Source organism: Oculina patagonica, chromosome 9 (assembly GCF_052425735.1).
Source record: "Oculina patagonica isolate OP01 chromosome 9, crgOcupat, whole genome shotgun sequence".
Lineage (NCBI taxonomy): Eukaryota > Metazoa > Cnidaria > Anthozoa > Scleractinia > Oculinidae > Oculina > Oculina patagonica.
The window spans coordinates 11,361,920-11,383,232 of record NC_135766.1 but is presented as its reverse complement, the minus strand read 5'-3'; the positions used below and the strand labels follow the sequence as shown (position 1 = coordinate 11,383,232).

Below are 21,313 nucleotides of genomic sequence, written 5' to 3'. Positions count from 1 at the left end.
ATGGCCAGTTCCACAAAGCGGATGTTTAAAATTACATCCGTAAGTCCATTGCACGTGGATAAACAGAAATACTCTTATAAAACTCTTACGTTAGATCAAGCCCGAGAGATTATCTGTGCTAAATGGAAAAGTTTCAAGCGGCCGTAGGAGAAATGACAAAGAAACTGAAAGGATCGCATTTGATTGCCACTAAATCGAAAAATTAATTAAGTAAAAGACGGCAGTGATTTCTTGCTAAACATATCCGGCAGAGATAGCTAGAAAGTTGAAATCCGGGGGGAGTGATCTCTTGTGTTTACATGCCCAGCCGTTGTTTCGGGTTATAGTTCAAACACTAAGGTAGAACATTTCCGTTTCATTTTTTTAATTCTGTCTTTGTTAAAGGATCAAACCAACTATTAAACAACTAAATGGACAATGAGCTTTATTACTGGGAAAGCTCTTTTGGTTTTGTTTGTAAATTCGAGCTCGGATGTTATGCCTGCCCCCCCCGGTTCTCAGCCCAAAACATGATTTGTGATCAAGTTTCTTGTACATGTGGGGGATGTACATCGTGTCCCGGCATCGTGTACCGATATAAATACACAAAATCCCAGAGAATACAAATATTGACTAAAATACAGTAGTTCAATGTCAAATAAAGAAAAATCAAAACGATATTAAAAAAAATAAAATAAAAGCAAAATAATGTGATTCCACGTGTCGAGTCGACTTTTCTCATAAAATATAAAAGAAGCTTTTATTTATTTATTATTTCTTTTTGAAAAATTCCGATATTTTATTTAGTTATCATTTCTTCTTGAAAAATTCCGATGTATATTGATCATCCCAGCATGACCATTCATCCTTTTAAAAATACCAACGCCGTAAAATTTATTCACAACATCAATCACAACTTTGTATTGTTTTCGAAATTGCATGGCGAATATTTTTCCCTGTTCACGTGTCCGCGTGCAGAATATTTTCGGGTTTGTATAAATTTTTACGCGAATGGTCCTCGGTCCGAGAAGAAAGGTGTTCATTTTAAAATTCAAGAAGCTAGCAGGTGAAAAAAGGTACACATTGAGAAGGACAGGAACAAATTGCAAGGAAATTCGAAACCCGGGAATATTGTTGGTGACAGAAAAACTCAAGGGAGCTGGGAACAACTTCAAAGTCCAAAACAAACCGTTCGAGAATGTGTCGTTGACAGTGGCGCGTTTGTGTTCTAATTTGCTCGGGGATTTGTATAATTTCGAACAGGTAAGGTTATTTCTAAAGGAGATCGTTTTCATAAACTATGCAAATGAAGCTCTTGATTTACGTAGCTTGAAGTCGGGTGCATGTTGTGCCAGTAGCTCATTTGCATGTGCGCTGCATGCGCGCCATTTGCTTTGCAGAAAAATTTCAGCCTCGAAGCCTTTTTTTCAAAGTTACTCAAACTGGCACGGATACTACTTTTTCAGAGTGAACGGTTGCTCCGTCGTAAAAAACATGCAAAAATTTCTTGTTGTTAATTCACAGACGCTGTGCTGTGTGATGCGTTCGACTTCCTTCAGCTGCTCTGAGCTGCTGCAGACTGCTTGTGTTTATAATTCAATTCTTTAGCAAAAAAAGGCTCCTTAGTTAAAACTTCCTATTTTATTTGTAAGACGATAATATAATAAGCTTAAACGCCTAACGGTTTTTTAGATGCTAGTTAATTTAATATTAAACCATATCATATTCTCATTCATAATTATGACGCGGAATTCACAAGTGCGTGGATTACATAACCCTGTTTGTTTATAGATAGTTGTATTATGTAATGCCTAATCAGCATGTGCACAATCGCGGTGTATTTAAAGATCTCTTTGCTTGACGAATTTTCTTATACTCTCGCCGTACGTCGCCGAAGCCCAAGCAAGTAAATGGCTGTACCTACCCTGCTGCTGCTATAAAAACTACAGGACTTACACTGTATTTCAGCTTATATCCAGTCTCTGAAGCAGCAAGGTGCGTGAGCAGCCGTAGGCCACAATCTTTTCCCATATCTTATCCACGCCGGACAATGAGCGGCATAATTAATGAGTGAGAATGGTAAACTATTCTCATTCATAATTCTTGGTTTTCATGTTACGTCATAAAATTCTGAAATCAAAACTCACTAGGCCTACTAAATTTTCGTTGTCATTAGACGTAAGATAAACTAAAAATATATCTTTTTGCAAATTTCCAGATTGATAGTGTCATTCAGCATTTTGAATATTTGAGTTCTCCGTCGTGTGTGACATCAAGCTGAGTGCCGTGACAAAGCCTTTTTGTTTGAAAATAGGCCTTTCCTTTCCATTTTCAGCAGATTGAACATCTCAGATATAATAAGTGGTTTTTATGTGAAACTGTACTAGTTCATGAGCCAAAGATTGCCGCTGTTGTAAACAGAATTGAGTTCCAGATGGTTTCTCTGACATCACGGCGGCCATATTTGTGTCCCTCGGAAGGACACAGTTATGGCATCTCCATACTAAGCTTTATAAATTTACGTGGAAAGGTTCGGCAAATAACTCGCGAATGGTTCACCGCACAGACCTGAAACTTGGAGAAATTGTTTATCTATTTATCGTCCATAATATTTGAAATTCATAGCTTCTGTAGTTGAATGGTTTCGAATTTATTTTTTGATTGCGTGACAGTGAAAACCAGCAATTATGACGCGGAATTCACAAGTGCGTGGATTACATAACCCTGTTTGTTTATAGATAGTTGTATTATGTAATGCCTAATCAGCATGTGCACAATCGCGGTATTTAAAGATCTCTTTTCTTAGTTTCGGGACATTTCGAAAGAGATACGCAAGCTGGGAAGTCCGAACAAATTTTCGACCCTCCCACCTCCCCATCGGCGACGTAATACACAGCTATAGTGCTTTCTCACCCAGTCGCTCATTGCCTCGGCCACAATCTTTTCCCATATCTTATCCACGCCGGACAATGAGCGGCATAATTAATGAGTGAGAATGGTAAACTATTAAAACATATCATATTACCGTCTGCCGCTAAATGTGTAAACTGATATGACTAATAAAGTGTCGCTTGTGACGGCTTAGAATTTTTATTCTTAATTCTTTTGTTTTTTATTTGTGCACGTGCTAGATCAGAGCAGTAACATCAACTTAACTTATGCTTATTCAGAAAGCGCTGAGTGTTTTTGTATTTGAACTTTATCATGGTATCAGGGGTGGGGGTCGGGGTGGGGGAGGGGTGATATGAGGGCTACAATCTTTTTCAAAAAGACTTGACACGGTGGCATCTATTTGTGGGACATGGGAGTGCGCGTGACATTTATTTCCTTCCACCCCCCTCTCCCCCGCACAATGTTGAACTTTGAAGCAATGTTCACTGAAACTTTTTTACGCAACATTGGAATGGGGAGGGGGGGAAAAGGAAGAAGGATCTGTTATATTAGTCGGGACTAAAGGGTTACGAAATAGAGGGTATCCATTTTTGAAGAAGTTTCTCAACAATTTTGCAAAGCATTGTAGGAGGTGAAGAGGTGTTATGGAGGAACACCATCCTGAGAGAAGTGTCTTGAGGATAAATAAGCTAAAAATGCCTAACAGATTTTTTGGTTGCTTTAATCAACTCATATCATTTTACCTTCTCAATGCTAATGATTAAGATTTTATGCGTGCATGCAAAGGTCGCTTGTGAGGGCACTTTTTGAATTTTTATTCGTAATATTATTTTGTTTTAACTTGCAAACAAGCTGGTTTGTAGCAATATCTGCAGCTTAATATTGCTTATAAAGGAAGCGCTGGCTAATCTTGGTATTGGGGCTGGGGGTGGGGTTATATGGGGGCTAGGAGGGAAGAGGTGTTATTGAGGGACACTATCGAGATAGAAGTGTCTTGTATTTAGAGGGTTGTGTCTAGGAATTCAATATAAAAAGAAAGAAATTCCAGGTGGTTTAATATGTTTTGATCTTTGGTAACTAGTTCAGAAGTGACTGGTGACTGACTTCCAAAATGTAGTCTGTGTACAGCCACTCTCTCCTCAAGAAAAATTGGAGACAGGGCATCTATTTTCCTATTGATTCTTTTGTCCATTTTGTATATTACCGTATTTACTCGAATAAGCGCCGCCCCCGAATAAGCGCCGCCCTCAAATAAGCGCCGCATTTGGGACAAAAAAGTTAATAAGCGCCGCCCCCGAATAAGCACCGCAGTCCCGTTGCGGCGCTTATTCGAGGAATTCTGTTAAACTAAAAACAGCACTACAAAGCAACTCTTAAACAAACTTGGACATTTCTTTCCATAAAAAGCGATGTTTTACAGTTCAAAGTGATTGTTTTACAGCTCGCCCATTAGTTTTTCTATCCAACATTCTTACAATACGTAGTTCTGTAAATGTTGTGAAGGTATCGAACTGTGCCAGGACAGCTAGCGCCACTTTTCCCTTCAGCAAGAGACGAATACTGACAATCAAAAGATGCTATTTTCAATTACTGTAAAATATTAAATTCATTGTGGCGTCCAAATTTTAAATAAGCGCCTCCCTCAAATAAGCGCCGCCCTCGAATAAGCGCCGCACTTGAGGCGCGAAAAATTAAATAAGTGCCGCGGCGCTTATTCGAGTAAATACGGTATCTGTGCAATAAAACCATATCTATTCATTTTCATAGCATCTGACGTAACATTCAGAAACAAAGAAAATTGCTGTCTGTGCATGATTCATGTATGAGACTGTTAGACCTTTTGCTGTGTTTATGAAAAATAAAAAACTCACAAAATACTGTTGTCACTAAAAAATGGTGTTTACTTTTCTACTGTCTTTACTTTGTCAAAATTTTAAATGTAAACTTCACTCACAAGAAAGTTGCAGTGTGATTTCTGCAGCCAAGTCTTGATAAATTTGTCACCAATAAAATGTACCCAGTATACCCAAATGTCCTCACAAAATCATGCAAAATGCCAAAATTTAGAAAAAAACACTGTATAGTAGGGGTGTCAAATGGTAAATGCAAGACTTTGTGAGACGGTGAGACTGATAACTTTTCTGCGAGCCCGAGACCATTTTAGCCTTGCAAAAGAAATTGAGACTCCAAAGAAGGTGTCAAAGAAAAATTCAAGACGAGACCCCTGAAATTTGGCTAAAATTTTCTGAGACACATATTTTTTGAAGGACCATTTACCAACCCTTATAGTTTATACCCCAAAAAGGCCCAACTTAAGCATAAAAATACTGTATACTCTATATTAATATATAATTCCCCAGTATACCCTATACCTAAAAACCCTGGCCCACCCTGAAAAGCAGGGAAGTGGATCAATAATTTGCAAATGTTATGTACAATTAATTAAACTGCAAATGATTGATCAACCAATCAGGACATTTTCCATATATTGTAAAAAAAAGCATGTGGTCTTGAACCATTGTCAATGGCATAAACACGGATAACTTCCTTGGCTTGTCCCCCTCGCCCCCCCCCCCCCCCCCCCACACACACACACACACAAATACACCCTGGTGGCTGTGCACCAGGCTTTTAGCCAGGTGGGAATCTAGGAGTCCTATGGACGGCCACTTTTCAGAGAAAATTAATATGAATAACTGTAAACAGAGGTTTTTTTTAGCAAACTTGGAAATCTTTAGATACCTTTGCTCTCATAACTGCAGAAAAACACCTTGCATGCCCCTCAGGCCCTCCTATGGGGACAAAGTCGGGCCTTATAAAAATTTTGGACTCCCACTTTTTAAATCCTGGCTAAAAGCCTGCTGTGCGCAGGTTACCATTCAATATATGGTGGGACCCTCATACTGTATAGAAGGGACAAGGATGCTCCTTGGAAAATTTGAATTAATCCCCTACAGGAGACCAATCTGAGCATGGCTCAAGCTTTTAAGACCGATAAAAGAATCATTTTTAAGAGATGACGTGTAAGTGATGATGTCATCACTTTAAGGGCTGCTCCAGTGTTTTTTATAATTTGTTAATCTATTCTTTGATTTTCTTTTAGTGGCATTGGTGTGCAAGATCTTCAAATCTTTGAGTTTGTAAAAACATTTCCAATTTTGAAGATAGTCTTGGCTCTTTTTGCCTCCTCTTTGCTGATGTATACCTATCGGCAAAAGTTCACCAGGCATCGCTATTGGGAGAAAAGCTCATTCAACACCAGGGGTAAGTGACCTTGGTTGACAACAACAACAACAACAAGGTTTATTTGAACTGTAAGATTACAAGTAACAACTTAAACAATAAATAAATTAAAAATACATACAGTTGCTGGTCACCCAAAATAACTAAAAGCTAAACTAGTTGGGTGACCACCGTTTATTAATTTAAAGTAAATACAAGGTCAGAAAAGAGGCATTTTACATTTTACACACTTAATTAAGGTGGTAGATTACAGAACAAATAATTCTTAAACATATGTGTGCAAAAAAAAGATAATAGTAAAAAAAAATGGCAGAAATACCAGAATAAAAAAATTAGTTGAGGGTACTTGATCATTTGTAAGTCAAAATATCAGGCAATTTGCTAGACAGGCCAGTTCAAAAACGCAGGGAAACATCAGTTCATAGCACCAGTTCTAGATAATCTGGCTTTGTTATTGGAGTATGGCTGGCTTCCAGTTTTCTCACTGTAGCACGGATTGAAAAAAGTTTTGGAAGTTATTTTTTGCTGTGATGATGACAGCTTATGCCATAACTACTAAAGAAATTGCAATTAAATTTTCTGTTGTGTAGAAAATTACCATCTAACTTTAATGGTAAAAAGGGTCTTTTAGACTGGTCAGACAGGTCTAGTAAATAATGTTGTAGTCAGTTTGCTGAAACCCCTTGTAAGAAGGCATCTAGTCAGTGGACAGTGTTTGCTTGTCGATGGGGGTCTGTTTACTAAGGGTAGGGTGGCATAAGGTGGACTAATAAAATTTCAATAAAATTTCAAGTACCGTAAAATTAATGATCTATTTAACGCCCACTCTCAAATAAATGCCTCGTATCTAATAAACGCCTCCCCAGAAGTGTAAAGTTTATATTACATGTAGACGCCCCTCTTTATTAAATGCCCTGTGTCTAAAAGACGCCCCCTTAAAAAATAAATTGCAAAATCAAGGAAATGCTCCATATAGTAAAATCACACAATATAGTCAGTTTCTTGCTTGACTCGGACATCGAAAAGGCCAACGCCAACATGGTTGACCCCGATGATGATGAAAGCATCGATATTCAACTATGAATTACATCTCTAGGCTTTGCATAATCGCAGATTAGATTTAGTCTCCTATTCCGCTTAACTAGCAAACTAGCATCCTGTGTTTTTGTTGTCAATTGCTGTTACAGTTAAAGTGAAATAAACGCCTCTCTCTAATCAACGCCTCATATCTATTTATCGCCTCCCCTAGGAACGCTGAAATTTAATAGATGCCCTGGGCGTTTATTAGATCATTTACAGTAGGCTGCTGGTTTGAGAAAAGTCCCTGACTGTTTGAAATAATTTTTCTTTAATTACTTTAATTTAAGGAAAAAAGCAGCCATCTCTGAGTAAAATAGATCAAAGTACCAGATAAGTTTTGAAAACACTGAAGATGCCTAACAGTGATTTATCACAATGAATTTTATTTAATTGCTGCAATGAAACAAGGTTCTCATTTACACATGCTAGATTAAAAACATGCAGGTTTTAGGGATTCTGGTAGTGGAAGGTGGTCTTCACTTTTTATAGGCCTGCAATGTATGCAAAGAAGTGAATGAATGCGTAGCACTCTGCACGCATTGTGTTCCTATAATCTTCTGCACGTTGCATGCATTTTGCATCTTCTGAGAGGTATTGTGAACAGGGTTTTCAAAGCAAGCCGGAACCCGCCAGAGTTCCACCAGCTACTTGATTTTATGTCAGCGATTACTTTGGCCATAGCAATCAGCTTGTGAGAGACAAGCTCGGCTTGTCACAGCCGCCTACTCTGCCAGTTGCTGACGCCTACTTCAAAACATTTTGAAATCCCTGTGTGAATAGCTGAAGAAGTAGAATCTAAATCAATACGTCCAAGCTAGAGCCTGGCCATAACTTGTCTTCCCCCCCCCCCCCCCTTCTATAGTATGTCCGGTTCACACACTCACACCTTACTCTCACAGTTCTTACTCTCACCCAGGAGTATGAATGTGAACTGACAAATTCCTTCATCCTGGGGGAGTAGCAGTTGTTCCCAGTCCTTTTATTCTGATAGGTCATTAGTCTTGTAGTGTTTTTATTTTGTATTTTATTTTTGTAATTTTAGGCCCCGTCCACACTGACCCAGGTAAATTTGAAAACGCATCTTTTTTTCTCCGGTTAGGCCAACCGTCCACACTGAAACGGCGTTTTCGGTCACCGAAAACGGAGCTTTTCAAAAACGCTCACCAATGAGCGTTTGGACTTGGAGCGTGAAATAGTGTATTTTTATATTTTATTGTAAATAATTTTAGCGGGCCACTGGTTTGTTAGTATTTTTTATGTTATTTTAGTGCTACCCTCGTTAAATAAAGACTTTACTTTTACTTTTACTTACTAATGAAGCGTATCGTTTTCAAATTTACCCGGGTTAATGTTGACGGAAAACATTTTACGCGGCGTTTTCAAATTTCTCCGTTTTCAAATTTACCCGGGTCAGTGTGGACAGGGCCTTAGTAGCCTCCTTGGATGCCCTGCAATAAGCTCTTTGATATTGTTTAGGACTTACTATTACTCTTCTGATCGCATTTTTTTTTATTTTCGACAGATCATGAACGCGCAGATTCAAGAACAAAACAGGATAACCTCCCAGAGAAGTCGAGTGGCACTTTAGTCGAAAACGAAGTCAAAAAACGGCGCAAGCGAAAAAAGAAGCCACGCAAACAAAATCCAGAGTACCACGAAGAATCTAAAGACGCAAATGGAACCAGAGAAAACACTGTTACAAAAAGCGTAGGTGAAGAAATTAAAGTTGTCAAAAGACGCAACAAAGCTGTCCCTAGCAATGGTCCTGATTTAGATAAGGCCTCTTTTCGACGTGTTAATGACAGCGAAAATCCTGTCAAAACTGGTCAAGTTGAGCGCATGAAGTATACCAACAGACGTAACAAAGGATACCGAAGGAATGGTCCTGTTAATGACAGTGAAAAATCTGATGGGGCAGTTGGTTCAACTGGCAATGTTAAGTTTGCTAAGAGACATAACAATGTCGTCGGAGGTAACTGTCGTGCAAACGAAGATAGTGGCCGTCCAATACGTATTTTGAAGAGGAGTGACATTCACGACCCGTCCCGGTCCAGCACGGTCGAGCAAGCTAAAGAGGTTAAGGGACATAGAGAAAAAAACAAAATTGTTGCTTCAAGGGATGATAGTGTCATGTGTGAAAATCCTAACTCATCTAATCCAGTTGAAGTTAAACACAGTGCTAAGAGACTTGACAAAGATGTAGCTTCAAGGCATATTGATGTAGTTGGTGAAAGCCCTGTCACAGTCAATGAAGTCAAAGATGTTAAGAACTTGAATGGTGGCTCGAGACTTCTTAGAAATGCGATATGCTCGGTACTCGGTCAAAATTCCGTGAGCTGGGATCATACGCCACCAGGGAATCAAAACAGACCGCGCCAAGCTCATCACGAAGGTGATTTCCCTGCTAAAAACTGCGCCAACGGTGGTGTGGGAGCTACGAGTGATCCCGAGCGCTCTGGTGTCGCACAAAGGCACACATCTCCCTCTAACAAAGTAAAGAAGGATTCTGGTGGAAGGGAACGTAAAGAGAAGGACAGCCAGGCTGAAACATCGCAGGCATATGCAAAGAATCGAAGTACTGGTAATTCCTCTGGGGGTTTTCCCGCGAGACGATGGGAGAAAACAAACCGCGACTCATCTGCAGTGGAGAATAAACCAACAAATCGCACGCGTGTTTACACGACTCCTAGACGAAGATCTTTCGATCGCACATTTGAGAAGGATCCGGAACATCGTCGACCTTGCCCGACTGACAACCGAACCACATCCGACCGCGACTCAGCTGCAGTGGAGAACAAACCAACAAATCGCACGCGTGTTCACACGACTCCTAGACGAAGATCTTTCGATCGCACATTTGAGAAGGATGTCAGAGAAAGAGACCTGAATCCGGAACACCATCGACCTTGCCCGACAGACAACCGAACCACATCCGACCGCGACTCAGCTGCAGTGGAGAACAAACCAACAAATCGAACGCGTGTTCACACGACTCCTAGACGAAGATCTTTCGATCGCACATTTGAGAAGGATCCGGAACATCATCGACCTTGCCCGACTGACAACCGAACCACATCTGACGAGCCAGAAAATGCTGAGCATGAATGTAAAGAGGAGAAAACAGTACAGTCAGCAGAAGTGTCCTCAGGTAAAGCAAGACCCATTCGTGTGCTTAGGTCAAAAGAGTTGTGAAAAGTTCTTTCATTGAGGCTTTTTTGTAAGGTGTTGAAATTTGCCGAACGAAAGAAAACTCGGCTAAAACAGTCTGCCTTTTAGTGTGTGATCCCCGGGGGTACTCCCTGTAATGGACCACAGCTAATTCGAGAAAGGTTGTCGGAAAAAGTTCAAACGTGCACGCGAAAAGACCGAAAGGTAGTATGGGTAGAAGTAGAGAGCCACTGCACGTGCTGAATACTAATAAAATTGCGACACGACAAACGCAAATTTGCACGTTTTCTCTCCCTTCAGAAATGTGAAAACAAGGTACTGTTAGCCACGCAAAATTTTAGAAGAATTTTCAAAACTTAAATGCATGCGACAGTAAAAGAAAAGCTACAGAAAAAGTTAAGTCCTCCTGAGAGGAAAAACAAAATCTTCACTTGCAAAATACAAACTTGTACATTTCCTCTAGGCCAATAAAAAGAATTCAAGTAAAAACCCAGACCAATTTTCGGTCTTGTCGCGTGCAATTTTGTGCTTTTTTCCGACAACCTTTCTCGAATTAGTTGGTGTAAAAAGGTTGTCTCCTCCTTGAGATGACATGCAACGCTCCCAGGGGGGTACTCGAAAAAGTTTTGTACGGAGAGGCTCCGTCCGGAGATCCAACCCCTTACCCTTTTATATACCATTTTGATAGAAAAGGTACCCCTTTTGTATACCTTTTTATTGCAAAAAGGCACCCCTTTCATATGCCTACACGACATCACATTTACCTAAAACGGGAAGTTTTCTTGTCATTTTTATGTAGCGCTTAATAAATTAAGACGATACAGCCAAAAGTTGCGTCTGCTCGAAATATTTAATGTAAAGGCCTTTTAAAATATCATTATGGCAGATTTCCCTACCCTTTCATATACCTAAACTTATGAAATCCCTACCCTTTTATATACCTGGAACCTAAAAAAGGTACCCCTTTCGGGCGGAGCCTCCCCGTATAGGCCATTATAGGGAGTACCCCCTTCCCCCCCGGGGCAACGTTTCTCCCGGGAAAAATAGGGAAATAACGGCAGCGAAGGGGGTTAATTCCATTCTGTTTTTTTTTCCAACTTACAAAAATCGTTACTTACTGGAAACCCCAACGGTTCATACCCGTTATCCCCGTTTGATTACCTCTGAGGTCCCCCTGCCCCCCCCCCCCCCCCCACCTCCTGGACTTAACAGCAAAGCTGTAATTTCCTCACACAAATGGTTTAAAGGGGCTATGTCACGGTATTTTAGGCAATTCTATTTATTTTCGTTTATTAAGAGCTCTAAACTTCAAATTGACAGAGCAGTGATTGAGTCTTTTATTGGTAAAACCATTGCCACATAACAAACAAGGATGATTCTCGAGCATTGTAAATGACACTTTCATATAAATAGAGATAAACTTGAAAAAAAGTCGGGCCGACGTTTTTCATGCCCCCCCACCCCCCCCATATTTTGTCTTTCTGTGTGTTTCATTTGGGTCTAAGTTAATTAAGCGGTTATTTTGATATTTCAGTTAATTCTAAGAACAGTTGGTCAGTACCGAAATTGCCTAAAATTTCGTGCTTAAAATAGCCCCTTTAACTAAGAGATGAAGTGATAGCAAAACCAGTGAAATTAATTTTCACAGGTAAGCAGAGTGGCAGCCAAGGTGAAACGTCGCAGGCATATACAAAGAACAGAAATACTGGTAATTTCTTTGGCGGTTTTCCCGCAAGAGGATGGGAGAAAACAAACCGCGACTCAACTGCAGTGAAGAACAAACCAACAAATCGCATGCGTGTTTACACGACTCCTAGACGAAGGTCTTTCGATCGCACATTTGAGAAGGATGTCAGAGAAGGAGACCTGAATCCGGAACATCATCGACCTTGCCCGACTGATAGCCGAACCACATCCGAGGAGCCGGAAAATCCCGAGCATGAATGTAAAAAAGAGAAGACAGTGCAGCCAGCAGAAGAGTCCTCAGGTAAAGCAAGACCCATTTGCTTCCTTTGTTCAACGTAGACAGTCTTAACATGTAAAAAGTTTTGATAAGGCTCTTTGCAAGGTGTTAAAATTTGCCAAAAAACGAAAACTAAACTAAAACAGTCTGTATTTCAGTATGTGTTCCCCGGGGGTACTCCCTACAGGTATATACTGGGCTATAAGGAGAGGCTCTGCTCGAAAAGGTACCTTTTTTCAGGCTGTAGAACTATGAAAGGTAGGGTCTTCTCGAGTTGGAGTATACAAAAGGGTAGCGAAAACTGTCATCTAGGTATTTAAAAGGACCTTTACCCTTTCAAGATATCTCGAACAGACCCACTGAACAGTCGAATCATTAAGAAAAGATATGTAGTAACCCTTCTGTAGGTATGTAAAAGGGGTACCATTTTTTATCGAATGTATAATATAAAAGGGGTACCTTTTTGTCAAAAATCGTTTATGTGAGGGTAAGGGTTTAGACCTCAGGGTGGAGTCTCCTCGTGTAAATTTTTTTGAGACCCCCCCCCCCCCCATTTGCGGAGACGTGTGCCCGTTAGGTAAAACGCGTAGTTCCCAAAAGGAATCTGGGACTAGCACAAAAAATCTCGGGCTCTCGCGGCTCGCGCGCGAACTTATCAATACCTCGCTTATCACGTTGATCCGCGCGCATTTTGCAATCCTTGCTTTGTTTATTCTGTTATAATGATAGGAATGGGAAGTCTATCCAAGAAAGTGCAATGACAAGCTATTGGTTAAGGTGCAGTTTTGCTTCGGGCGGGACTGTGTTACTGAGAGAGTTTTGGAAGCACCGGAACATCATTTTTCCGCGATTTTTTTAAAAAAGTTGGGAATACACAAAAACTTGATAACTTGAAAAGTTGGTGTAAAAAGGTTGTATCCTCCTTAAGATGGCACGCAACGCTTCTCACGGGAAACTAGAGAAATAACGGCTGCGAAGGGGGTAAATTCCATACTGGAGTTTTTTCTCACTTACAAAAATCGTTACTTAGCTTTGTAATACTGGAAACCCTTACGGTTCATACCCGTTATCCGCGTTTGATTACCTCTGCGGTATACGCATCTCCTAGGAAACCGTCCCCCACGCCCCCACCTCCTGGACTTTACAGCAAAGCTGTAATTTCCTCACACAAATGGTTTAAAGGTGATATGTCACGGTATTTTAGGCAATTCTATTTATTTTCGTTTATTAAGAGCTCTAAACTTCAAATTGGCAGAGCAAAAGTCTTTTATAGGCAAAATCACGGCCACATAACAAACAAGGATGATTTCGAGTATTGTAAATGACACTTTCATACAAATTGAGATAAACTTGAAAAAAGTCGGGCCGACGTTTTTCAAGTTTACCCTAATGCAATCCATTGTAATCTTCTGGAATTTCGTGTTTCTTTTGAGTTCTTCTACAGTTTTTATCCGTTATTGTGATATTTCAGTTAATTTTATGACCAGTTGGTCAGTCAGTCAGTCAGTGCCGAAATTGCCTAAAATTGCGTGACATAGCCCCTTTAAATGGTTTAACTAGGAGATAAAGCGCCAAAGCGATAGTAAAACCAGTGAAATTTATTTTCACAGGTAAGCAGAGTGGCAGCCAAGGTGAAACGTCGCAGGCATATACAAAGAACAGAAGTACTGGTAATTTCTCTGGCGGTTTTCCCACAAGAGGAAATGAGAAAACAAACCGCGACTCAACTGCAGTGAAGAACAAACCAACAAATTGCACGCGTGTTTACACGACTCCTAGACGAAGATCTTTCGATCGGTCATTTGAGAAGGATGACAGAGGAAGAGACCTGAATCCGGAACACCATCGACCTTGCCCGACTAAAAGCCGAACCACATCCGAAGAGCCGGAGAATCCCGAGCATGAATGTAATGAGGAGAAGGCAGTGCAGCCAGCAATAGTGTCCTCAGGTAAGACAAGACCCATTCGTGCGCTTCGATCAAAGTTGACAGTCTTAACATGTTCATTAAGGCTCTTTTCAAAAGGTGCTGAAATTTGCTAAACGAAAGAAAACTAGGCTAAAACAGTCTGTATTTCGGCGTGTGTTTGTTGCGTAAAACGCGTACTTTCAATAGGAATCTAGGACTAGCGTGAAAAATCCTTCGGGTCCGTGAGGCTCGCGCGCGAACGAAAAAGCGCTACTCGTATCGCAGTCTTTGCAAAAAAGGGCAATGGCAAACTTTTTTTAAAGGTGCAGTTTTGCTTTGGGTGGACGGTGTTACTGAAAGAGTTTTGGAAGCAACCAGCAACATCAATTTCTTTTGGAATTTTTAGGCGGTAACGTCAGTCAAGCCTTTTATCAGAGGCAGTGGAATTTTACCACTTTTTTTGCGATCGACCGATCAAAAGAACCGAATGGGACTGAGAACGCACGATAGGAATAAATGTTACGCGCGAACGGAGATCAAGTTAACAAGAAATCGCCGCGAAAAACACGAAGCAAAACACTTTTGGAAGGTTAGAAAGGTCTGATGCAAAGTATAAACGTCACACGAAAGAGACAAATTACATATTTGAGGAGTTCTATTGAAGTCAGTCGACAGACATGATCACAAAATTTTATTAATACAATGGGCCCGTGTTGTCGGTCTGTGCAAACAAGTAAACAGTTACAAACAACTCTTGACCTTGCACCTGTTGCATGACGCTCGCGAAAAGTATCGTATCGTATATCGTTTATTGGCTGTCATGCTTCAAAGTAACGCAACATTTGTTAAAGATTCGTTCAACAAGGTTGTCAGCTACTTTTATTTACGTTAATTTTTTGACAAATTTCCTGGAAAATTTTTAAGACCCCCTTGGCAAACGTCATCGCCTCTGCATGCGTTTGCGCGCCGTTCATAATAAATGTTGGGAAATACACAAAAATTTGATAACCCGAAAAGTTCGTATAGACCTAATAATCAAACTCTCTTCGAGATATCGACGTTTTTGCATGAAGTATGAGTCGAAGGTTTATCCTGTGCATTGTTCTTCGAACTTATCATTACAGTTTATTTGTAGTTTAGTTTAACAATTTCCTATCTTCGCGGAGGAAATGCAGCCATATAATTTTGTCAAAAATGGCTCGTCTGCGCCGGGTATTTATACACATATTCCTTAACATTAAACAAATAAACAGTGCAAATTTCACCGAGATCTGACAATTCTATACTTTAAAATTGCAAGGACCTTTCGAGGCAGTCGATTACGGCAGCGAAATTAGCAAATGAAACAGCAAAATATGCGTTCGACGCTTTGTTTTTGCGACGCCATATTGGAATTGTTATAGCCGGGTAGACCGCTGTTCAATGTGTTCAAGGCCGTATCGTTACGATTGCTCCACGAAAAAGCACGAAAAAAAATACGGATATTTCCGACTACTGTCGGAGAAAACATTACGCATATAATTGGGGCGTAAACAAATCGTTACACTCAAGCTGCGTTTTGTCTAGGCTCTGCGAGGGTCGGATATCAAGACCCAGGATTAAACAAAAGCCATATATACAGTGAATGCTTTCGAATTATATTTGAAGATGAAATACGAAAGAATTTTGCTGTCTTTGACTGAAATTCCACTCGAACTGCGTAGATACGATCGCATGTTGTAAAGCCGATTCATGCAACATTGCTGTCATTCCCTGTCAACGCGAGGTCACGTCCCTAACGACCTAGGCTGATGACGAAATAGAGTTGCGCTTACATGTAGCGACCAAATTTGGCCTAATTTTTAACCGCTCCTAAGCTAAAAGAAACCCCCCCTTCTTGCATTTGTTCTAACTTCCATAATATCTTTGAAAAGAGCGAGTTTCTTTGGTATGGATTATTTTTGACGTTTGTAATTTTTAAACGATGTAAGTGCTAGTGATTATTTATTCGTGTTTTAGTTACGCAATCCATTGTTTGTGCGACGCTTGTTATAGATCGCCTTTCAGACACACGTGCGTTGAGATAAGAAAGCTGACATGTCACTTTTAAAATTGTTATATAACGTTTGTAAATGTGACAAGTCACGTTTTTTTCACGAGATCGCAAGTGATCACCCACAGCGGAAAGTAATCCCTTGAGAAATTAAAACAGTCCCTTGATAAATTAAAAAAGTCCCTTGAGAGTTTACAAATATGTGGTTCCAACTTTTGTCCACTAACTCCTATTCTACGTTTTTAGCTTGTAAACAAGCAAAAACGTCGAAAAAAGGTTCTCTCCTTCTTATGTTGTCACGCAATGCTTCCGGGAAAATCGTTTCGTGACGACCCAAATTACGGCTACGAACGAGGATTGGTGTTTTTCTTACTGACAAAAATTGTCAATAGCTTTGTAAAACTGGAAACCCTACCGGTTCATACCCGTTGAAGTACCTTTGGGGTATCCGCCGCTCCCAGGTACCCGCTCCTCGCTCCCGGCCCCCGTCCCCTTCCTGGACTGAGCACTAAAGAAACTTTCCCTCACTAATAGATTGACGAGGTGATACCAAAGAATTAATTTTCACAGGCCATGTTAGTCAGATTTCTCGATAGATTGTTATATTGATAAAGCGACAATAGAAAACGGCTGTTCAAAATGTTAACAGACCCCCCAGAGTTGTCTAATGTTCGATATTCAGAGTTATATCTTATACAGAAGCGAAGGCTTGTCAATTTTTGTTTTTTGTTTTGGAGTCGGCAGTCATCATTGAAATGAAATCTTAAAGTTTGTTTGGAGTTTAAAACTGCTAATTCTTATCTGTTTTGCCGTGTGTCATTCTACTGGGTTTTCGAGCAAGATCGGCACGTAATTTATTTTAAGTTGGGAAAGCAGAAATCCTCGCAGACATTGGGCAGAAACAAAGTTTAAACGGAAATTTAAAACGTGTCGAGGCGAGTTCGCCCGTTTTTACTTCCGGGGAAACATTTTTGAAGAAAAAAAATTTCTTCAAATGTATTGCTCAGTTTGGCCGGCAAAAGCTCCGTTTTCCTTGATGCAGAATATAAGCGTTAGCTAAATTAAGAATTCAACTGAAAAGCGAATACATTTTTTTTACAAAAAAATTATCGAAAAATCTTCGCGATTGGTAAATTACTTCCCAAGCCGGCTGCTTTGAATCACGTACATGCTGGAATGTCAACAACTGGATAATGTCGTCACGATGAAGGACTAAATTCTCCAAACTCACATTTAAAGAAATTTATGTCAAATAAATGGAAGATTTTGTATTTCGAGCTTGTATTAGGCATGTGTAAGCTCCCAGAGTCTTGTCATGACACGTTTTCGGCGTTTTTAGTTAATTCACTGAACTTGTTTATTTCCACAGATCGCATTGAAACGATGGCTCAAAAGGATGATAGCGAACCATGTGAGTTTAACGTCTCCACTGCAGCGTTGAAAGCACCTAAAATTTCCGCACAAACTGCTAAAGACATCGAGTTGCTTAGACAGCGGGTTAAATTTAGGCCAGCACCGATTCAAGAGACACAGATAACTCCAGAAGGGCACGTCTTTATCGATCCAGAGGTGAGGGAGAGAATTGCGAATCCCAAGTTACCTGTTGTAATGCCAGAGAAGCCGTTCGAGAACTTGAGTTACCACGACTACACCAAGCGAGATAACGGCAACAAAGGATCAACGAATAAATCTCGCGTGCACGGCATGTTCGGACGAAAATGGCGGGAAAGGTTTGAGAAGGAACAAGAGCGGAAATTTGCCGAGGAGGATGCGGAAAGCGAGGAGGAGGTTCTGGACATCCGCGACAATATCTGCCCTACGTTCATGATCTGGGGTGTATGCCATCGCGGAGATCGTTGCGAGCTTCGTCATCCATCTTACAGGTATCTTGAGCGTCCAAAGCGGGCATCCCCCAGCCCTGAACCCGAAGCAGTACACGAAGAACCTAAACCCCGAGATCCAAATTCATACGCAGCCATCCTAGAGAAAGTTACAAAATCTCCAGAACCCCAGGAATTTGTCAACGATGGGCTTCGTAATGACGGTTTGACTGAGAGTTCGTTGGAGGAAGCTTGGCCCGTTCTTGGGTCCCCTGTGCAAGGGCAGAACACCAAGGCACCTAAAGAATGGAGGCCAAAGCGCGAGGCTCCAATCGTCCCTGAAGTCTGGGAGCCCTTGAGCACCTCTAAGAATGGACCTTGGATCTTAGATGAGAAGTTGAAAGTGGACCAACTGCAGATCGCGAGCGACGAATTGATCGCTGATCACTTGCAAGCCGATGAATACGCCCAGCTAAACGAGTATGATGAAAATGAGGACGACTATAATTATTATAATTATCAAGAACAGGAATTGAACGAGGACGAGTATTATGAACGGACAGAAGAAACTGATTCGTACGACGCTCCTCAGGAAAGCAAGGTTGTTCACGAGGAACAGTTTAACTCATCTAACTCCAGCCCTGTCATCATAGAGCAGAGTACTGCAGGAGGTAGCGAGGAACCAGCCCCACCGAAGTTTTCTAGCGTATGTGATATCTGTATGGACAGGCCAAAAGACGCCACCTTAGTATGCGGACACAGGTACTGCTACCAGTGCGCGCTCCAGATGCGGCTCGACGAACGCGTTTGTGCGATTTGCAGAAGATGCATTGTGTCTGTCATCAAAACGTACAACTAACGCTTTCCTGAGCGCGAAGGTGAACTGAGCCTTCGATCGTTCTGGTCAGTTACTTGAAGAATTTCACTGAAGACATGTGCGTCTGCTCGTCAGAGGCTTGGACTCTAATCTGTTGAGTTTGAACGTGCTTTAAACCGAAGTTAGTACTCAATAAGATTTGCTTAGCTTGTGTTGTGTGCAGAGATTTAGAGGGGAGGTGTGACGCCTAAATATCATTTACCAGTGCGGCTATTCCAGATTTTTCGCACCATTTTGGATTTCGCGTGAGTTTTTTCCCGCCATTTTAGATCACGCGTTATTCTAATTTTTCCCGCCATTTTGGATTTTCGCGCCACTTTAGACTTAAGGCGCTAGATCCCATGCGTGCGCGTCACATGACACTTCCCCTTTAATTGTTGTACAGTTCTGAAATGACGTTTGTACGTTTCGAGGTGTGTTTTGTTAAGAAGTACATATGGTTGTCTCACATTACCATGTTTCTCTAGAAGAAAAGTTGAATTTAATGACTGACCTTCCAAAAAGGTTAAAATTAAAAACGAAAATGGAGGTATTTCTTGACTTAAAGTAGGTGTTTTGTATTCGGCCTTCTTTTAATAATGATGTTCAATCTTTTTGTACATATTTAAAAAAGTAATAGTCACTCAGCGGATTGAGGGAAAAAAATGAATATTTAAAATGAACATATTTTGGAGTGTCAACAAGTTACAAATTCAGTTGGAAGCTTTTCATATCCAGAATTGAAATATTCTAAGCAGGATAATATTTTCAAGAAAAATTAAAAGATTTTCATTTTTTTACGTACGTTAAAGGATAAAATATGAAAATATTGGAGTTTGTAGGTTTATCATTTTATAATACCAAGATTCGTCACAACGTACAATTTAAAAAATGGAGAATTTTTATTCGAGATTTTGCCCGAGAGCTTCGCATTTTCAAGGGGCCCCAGGAAATTCGTTGGTTCGCATATTTCATAATGTGGAAGACCATTACTTTAGAAAAGACCCGCACATCAACTGTTCTTCAGATTGAACTTGAAGACATTGCTACTCATACCCTCGAGGTTTATTTGTTCACTAGTCTTTTTCATGACGTCAAAAAAAAAAAAAAAACGTTTCCATCGCGTACCAGTTTCCGCGCATCCTGGAAACACACGGAAGACTGGAATCAACAAGTGAAAAATCGAGTGGGGTCGAGAGTGACTGGCCCTAGTGCGCGTTTCTTTTGGTAATGGTCTTTCATGTTTTTGTTATGAAAATAGAACTGAGGATCTCAGGAAAAATTGTTTGATTTAAAACCAGACTCGCCCAAAACGAGAGCAGAATAAATACCATAAACAAGAGATATTCTCTTATAGAAAATTTGTGCAGTTACCTTGGGATGAAAATGAATTGACCAGTTTGGATTATTGTTTGCTTACATACGGTATTTTATATACTGAATGACATTGAAACCGCATCAAATGTGCAAGGTTGCCTTTCATAACTGTTTATAAAAATAAAAAGATGAGTCCATTTCCTACGTTAATTGTTTACAGAGTTGTAACATCATCGAAAGATTATTATGTTATTGTTAATCAACTTTTAGTACAACAAAAAGACTATAATTTCAAAGTATATTTAAAAGAGTTTTGTTCGGTGGTAGTTAAAAAAGTTACCGGTAATTAAAGAAAACGTTAAATTATTTAAGACTCTTAATTGATGATTATTAAATAGACGTAGAATTGAGACAAGTCTTTGGCCACGCGACCCGTAAATATAGCGCGCAAGAAAAGCCCCTAGTACCCAGAGAACACATGGCATATTAAAGGGACTATGTCACGGATTTTACAGCCAAAATTTATATTTGTGTCACAGGAAACCTAGAAGTAAGGATGGGCCGATACAGGTTTTTCAAAACGATACGATATCAATGCGATATTTGCCTTTTTTCTCGATATCGATATCGATATTATGACGTCATTTCCGTCCTGACGTCATTAGTTTGTCACGTGACCATACAAAGGACAGACCTGGCGTTATAAATGTTAGCCAAGAATGTTGATTTTGGTGTTTTCGGTTCACTGTTGCATCAGCAATATGTGGACATCAAGTCAAGGCAAGAAAAATTCAAATATTGACAAGAACATCAATATTTCTTTGAGCAAAATCGCATTTTCAAACCTCACGTGCTATTCAGTCTTTTACCATTTTTAGAGTCAAATCTTGTGACGTCATCACTAATCTAATTTGCATAATACAAAAACGTCAATATCTCTGAAACGAAAAAAGATATTTCGAAAAGAAAAACGCCATTCTTCTGTATTTCGAAAGGCCTTTCAAATTAGCAGAAAATATTTTTCATGTCATATACACTTTAAGCTTTCAGAGATAA

The 21,313-nt window shown here is 40.2% G+C and overlaps 1 protein-coding gene across 4 annotated transcripts; it reads left to right on the top strand.

Annotated features, from left to right (window-relative positions):
- The first annotated feature begins 1,082 nt into the window (after positions 1–1,082).
- Positions 1,083–20,617, top strand: LOC144665660 (uncharacterized). Of its 4 annotated transcripts, XM_078526931.1 has the most exons (6): positions 1,084–1,242; positions 5,975–6,135; positions 8,717–10,342; positions 12,011–12,349; positions 13,936–14,274; positions 17,634–20,617. In XM_078526931.1, exons 2-6 carry the CDS (start codon positions 6,069–6,071, stop codon positions 18,941–18,943), a joined length of 3,681 nt encoding a protein of 1,226 aa, XP_078383057.1. In that variant the 5' UTR covers positions 1,084–1,242; positions 5,975–6,068; the 3' UTR covers positions 18,944–20,617. The 4 variants fall into 4 exon arrangements, with proteins under 4 accessions (XP_078383059.1, XP_078383057.1, XP_078383061.1 ...); XM_078526933.1 differs by lacking the exon at positions 12,011–12,349 and having other exon boundaries at positions 1,083–1,242; XM_078526932.1 differs by lacking the exon at positions 13,936–14,274 and having other exon boundaries at positions 1,087–1,242.
- Positions 20,618–21,313: the final 696 nt, after the last annotated feature.